Raw genomic sequence first — 6,000 nt, 5'->3', positions numbered from 1 at the left:
TGTTGCTGGAGGCGAGAATCTGTAAGCACTTATTTGGCTCATAACAGCCAGCCGAAACACATCCAGAACTAGTCGACTTTTGCCAGTTGGAGGACAAGCTATAACATCCTGTCCGGACACCTACAATCTTAGGAAAACTTTTAGGTTTTCAAGTCCCCAATACCATGTTGACCGGCCACTGTAGAAGGCCTTATCCAGGCCTCTTATTCTGCTCTCCACACAAGTAGCTTTTCAACAGAACTTTACAACCAAAGCCTTTAACCGCTCAACCCAATACTCTTTAGAGATCAACTGAAATAACCACTAACCTTAAACCTAATCGTATCTTCTTGTTTAAACATACATACATACATACATACATACATACATAGTGTGATGTGTATATATATAAATCAACAATGCCTTTTGTTACTTCTCGTTAAACACTCCATTCTTCACCTGTTAGGTTACGTCCTTGGTGACGAGATAGTCACATTACAGATGATTTCATTAAACATCACAGCGTGTAATGATTGTAAGTATTATGTTCCTTCCATTGTTCTCGGGACCATTTGTCCATGGTTGTTCTAAAAGGTCAAGTGTTATTGGGAACACAAAAAGCACTTTATCATCTGTTCCTTTCAGTGAGACTCGAAATTGTAAAGAAATATTATTTAACGTTAAATTAACAGTGCCATCTTGCTGTAAATATTTAGTGTTGCTCAATCTGTCCTTATATAAAAAATATTTTAAAGATTAAAGCCTTCTCAACAAAACATCTCTTGCTTGTATCGTAATATTTTGTTGTCTAATAAAGCTTGTATCAATCAAAGGCTGGTATACATTTTATTGTCCAAAATGAGTTAGTCTGTGTGGTTGGCAGTTTATGAGTGGAAAGTTGTTGTTTGGTCACAAATGGTAATGATTGCTAGCCTGAACTTTTTAGCCACACACACACACACACACACACACACACACACACACACACACACACACACACACACACACACACACACACACACACACACACACACACACACACACACACACACACACACACACACACCTACCTTACCTAACCCTAAAGCACAAAAAACACATGCAGATAACATCAAACCTTGTTGCGTCAACCTGACATGACATGTCACAAGGATACATATAAACTTTATGCTAGCTTAAATCTATGTTTCAATATAAATACAAACTAACTCCATGCTAATTATGAACTACTTTTTAACCATCATTTGAATCAAATCTAAAATATATGCAATTGACATCAAGAATATAAGCTTAGGCCAAAATAGGTTAAATATTAAACCTTAGCAGCCCAGTAAATGTTTCGCAAGCTACACTCCCACTCTGGACTAGAATACAAATACGCATTATTGAACTACACAACAACACAGTACTGAACTACATAATGACACACTACTAAACCACACAATACACTACTGAACAATACAACACCACACTACTGAACTACAAAACACACTACTGACCTACATTCCTGAACAAGATCAAAGTGTCCATCTAAGAATGGGATCTTTCTCTCCAACCAGACTTTGTATCTGCCTCTCTATGACCACCCCCAAACACAACCAATCACACGCATGGGGCAGGTACACCCAAACAAGGTGTGTGTGTGTGTGTGTGTGTGTGTTTATATTGTGATGTTTGAGCAATTGTGTGTGTGTGTGTGTGTGTGTGTGTGTGTGTGTGTGTGTGTGTGTGTGTGTGTGTGTGTGTGTGTGTGTGTGTGTGTGTGTGTGTGTGTGTGTGTGTGTGTGTGTGTGTGTTCTGTACACACACTGCCACCCAGGAGCAGTGAGTATATATAGGCTTAGAGAAGAGGTGACCACAAACACGGGAGACCCTTGCACAAGAAAACTGCTGCTGATCAGACACTGAAGATGAGGGTGGTGAACTTGGTATGTACTGTATATCGCTGTGTTAACAAACTACAGCTATTGGAATATGTACATTTTGGTGGATGCAATGATTAATATAATATGTGTGTGTGTGTGTGTGTGTGTGTGTGTGTGTGTGTGTGTGTGTGTGTGTGTGTGTGTGTGTGTGTGTGTGTGTGTGTGCGCGCACATCTACAGGGTCCTGACCCATCGTTGGTGTATCGACCAGACATAGTGGAAAAGCAATGCAAGGATAAAGAAGATTACAGAAACTTTGAGGTAATCCGTTAACAACTGTCTTCATTCAAACTGTGCGCTCACTAATGTTTTTGCTGTTTTCTGTTCATGGACTGTTACGTGACTTGGATCTTTTGTGTGTTTTAGAGTGGAGGTCTTTTTGACCGTGTCTTCCACACATACAAGAAAATGCACACCAACCAGACTCTGGACTTTGTCAAACTAAAGGTGAACGGTCAAAACAAATGCACACATGCGTGCACTGCACACGCGCCCACGCGCCCACACACACACACACACACACACACACACACACACACACACACACACACACACACACACACACACACACACACACACACACACACACACACACACACACACACACACACCAATGATCGCAGTCCACTCAATATTTTAGAAGGGCCAATTGAAGAAAAAGTAATACCATGGCTTGCCTTTGTGGAGGAAATTTTGGACTTTTTGGCTAGACAGCAGTGTTAGCATTGGCATTAGCCTACCTTCTGAGCCGAGGCTCTAACTGTATCTCTCTGATGACATGTCGCTGGGTGCCCACATGACCCTCCTCTAGCACTCCGAGTGGTCCCACTGCAGCCACTCCCAGATGGGGGTGATGGATGCAGTCATGTCCCTGGACCAGCTGGTGGATGAGTCAGATCCAGACGTAGACTTCCCCAACTCCTTCCATGCCTTCCAGACAGCCGAGGGCATCCGGAGGGAACACCCTGATAATGGTACAATGCCCTCACGATCAAGAGAGAGAGAGAGAGAGAGAGAGAGAGAGAGAGAGAGAGAGAGAGAGAGAGAGAGAGAGAGAGAGAGAGAGAGAGAGAGAGAGAGTGTGTGTCAGGGGTAAGAATCAGGAGGAACGCAATGCATCATGGGAATTGATATCAGAACACCTAGGTGCACCCAAACCATAAGGTACAAGTTCAATTCATCCATTGACTGTGTTGTTCTATGTTCTCCTTCAGACTGGTTCCAGCTGGTGGGGCTGATTCACGACATCGGGAAAACCATGGCTCTTTGGGGAGAGCCCCAGGTACGAGTCTCACTGGCGTCTGAACATTGGCATCCGGATAACAATTGTGAGTATGTTTGGCTGGTCTCCATGGTGACTGGTCTCCATGGCGACTGGTCTCCAGACTGACTGGTCTCCAAGGTGACCGGGTGCTGATGTTGTATTTCAGTGGGCTGTGGTCGGGGACACGTTCCCTGTTGGCTGTCGGTTTCAGAACTCCATAGTGTTCAGGGAAAACAGTTTCCAGGACAACCCAAACAGCTCTGACCCTGTATACAGGTAGGGTGTCTCACATCTTGGGTAACATTATTTATTGAAGAGTTACTGATATGCTAAAATACTTAAGAGGCCTACCTCACTATATACATGTATCGAAAACATTTTCAAGCAACTTTCTAAATATGTCTTCTCTAGTACTGAATGTGGAATCTACACGCCCAACTGTGGGCTGGACAAAGTCAACATGTCTTGGGGTCATGATGGTAAGAACCAGATAAGATGGTAGGAACATTATGGTAAGAACTGTAGACCATCAACACACTAACAAACAATGAAACATCTGACAGGTCATGCACAAACACACAGAATCTCCGCCCGTATCGGGTTACTTTATGTATTGTCTTACCTTGTCATTTAAATCCATTCAACCTGCATCTTTTCATATTGTTTTCACTTTCTATCGGTTATCACGTAGTATGTGAAACTCATTGCAACTTTAAATAAACCTTATTAGTAGTACTTTTGTGCTTATAAACAAGACCCTGTGGAGCAGGTAGTTCTGCATTAGACATATCTTCTTTCTCTTCTATTACAGAGTACCTGTACAGGGTGATGAAGTATAATGAATGCTCTATCCCAGAGGAGGTAAGAGAATACGGGATATCAGGAATCGCAATATCGGCGAGGAGTCATAAGTCCCTGATGATCGAGTATAGAGTATCAAACTATAGAAAGTGAAGAAAGCAGTGAGAAATGAAAGGGATTTGGAGTTCTTACTGTGCATCAGATCCAAATTGTATTCAGTAAAGAGCATTTGTCTGACTTTCAAGTGGTTCTGCAGTAGCCTATGCCATATCTCCAAGAGCATGTGATGTGCAAAACATAGGATTTTATGTGATCCGTCAGGACCCAACAGACCCAAATGGTCTTTATATTCTTCCTAGTGTTTATAAACAAATATAAAATGAAAAATAAATGAATATCTATGTAATAATACCAGTGGGGATAAATAACCATTGTCATTTAATTTTGAAGGGCTTGTATATGATCCGCTTCCACTCGTTCTACCCCTGGCACTCCCAGGGCGACTACATGCATCTATGCAATGAGAAAGACCTCCGCATGCTGCCCTGGGTTCAGGAGTTCAAGTATGTATAGTTCTCCCACACACAAACAATCCCTTTCCCTGTTTGTTTGTTTGTTTTTTATCAATGGACTCATGTCTTGTTTCCAGCAAATTTGACCTGTACACCAAAACCGCTGAGCTGCCTGATGTCGAAGCCCTGAAACCATACTACCAGTCCCTTATCGACAAGTACTGCCCTGGAACCCTCAAGTGGTGACCGGGAACACGGGCTAGACCCTCCACCCTCAAGGATAAAAGCCTGAATCGATCATATATCTCTCTATCTATATATCTATATATCTATATATCTATCTATCTATAGATAGATAGATATTGTAACGACCCTACCGGTAACTTAAGAATGTCCAGTCGCAAGTTCTTGTTAACCGTTTATTCTCTCAACCTGGTCACCGTAACCCGAAAAACCAATACACACACACAACCACCGGTTCACCGGCACACCCCCCTGCACCCGCAACGCTTCCACGTGCAAGCCCCCACCCTCCTGTTCTCCCAAGCCCCGCCCCCAGCCGACCCGGTGACCCACTCCCCACACCGACCGGCAAGTAAACACCACAACACATGCACATAGAACCGGCACAACAAAGTAACACAATGCAAACACATAACACAAAACACACAAACTCCCAAAGAGTCTCAGGGTCGCTACAATATATATACAGTGTGCGAAATACGGGGGGGGTCCAGGGGGGCTGGGCCCCCCCGATTAACCCATTGAGACCCCCTAAAAGCCTCAAAAAAGCAAAAAGGTCTCAAATTTCGGCAAACAAAAAGATAGATATATATATATTTTTATTTTTTATTTTTATTGTCACTAATGGTCATTTAAATGTGTTTAAGCTCACCATGTCCAGTATTCAGAATTTTAAACATTTATTCACAAATATGTTCTATTTTTTGCCAAGCGGAGCCAGCCAGTCCTGTGCGCGTATGCAAATTAGCCATGTGCGCCAAACAGAAGAAGGGCCCTATCTTGCGCCCGGTGCAATTGACTTTCTACACCGACGCGTGTGTCGTTGCTAGTTTGCACCCGGCGCAAAGTTGATTTTCCCCCGCAGCAACCAGGCACCACTACACTTGCACCTGGAGAGGCGCCTCTGAACACGCCCCTGCTTTATGATAGGCCTACTGCATGAGAAAAATTTAGATCGATATTGCGCAACAATGGGGAGATGGGGACCCCCCCGAATATTGAAGGGTATTTCGCACACTGTGTATATATATATATATATATATATATATATATATATATATATATATATATATATATATATATATATATATATATATATATATATATATATATATATATATATATATATACACACACACACACATACAGAATATATACATTAAGAGGCATTTAATGTACAGAGTAAGTTTTAGAAACAATTAATCGATTTATCATTTTTGTATTTAACCTTTTTTATATACGATTCACTGTGAAGAGAAAATGTCACTGTGTATAG

The 6,000-nt window shown here is 42.1% G+C and overlaps 1 protein-coding gene across 1 annotated transcript; it reads left to right on the top strand.

The window, feature by feature from the left end:
* Nucleotides 1–1,774: 1,774 nt before the first annotated feature.
* On the top strand, nucleotides 1,775–5,804 carry miox (myo-inositol oxygenase). Its single transcript, XM_084477063.1, has 10 exons — nucleotides 1,775–1,907; nucleotides 2,085–2,165; nucleotides 2,271–2,351; nucleotides 2,716–2,878; nucleotides 3,119–3,186; nucleotides 3,335–3,444; nucleotides 3,580–3,647; nucleotides 3,980–4,029; nucleotides 4,420–4,532; nucleotides 4,619–5,804. The coding sequence occupies exons 1-10, from the start codon at nucleotides 1,890–1,892 to the stop codon at nucleotides 4,725–4,727; spliced, it is 861 nt and encodes a 286-aa protein (XP_084333189.1). The 5' UTR covers nucleotides 1,775–1,889; the 3' UTR covers nucleotides 4,728–5,804.
* The last annotated feature ends 196 nt before the right edge of the window (nucleotides 5,805–6,000 follow it).

Source organism: Micromesistius poutassou, assembly GCF_964030765.1.
Source record: "Micromesistius poutassou genome assembly, chromosome: 13".
NCBI classification, from domain to species: Eukaryota; Metazoa; Chordata; class Actinopteri; order Gadiformes; family Gadidae; genus Micromesistius; species Micromesistius poutassou.
The sequence above is the reverse complement of the archived record's forward strand: the minus strand, read 5'-3'. Positions and strand labels throughout refer to the sequence as shown.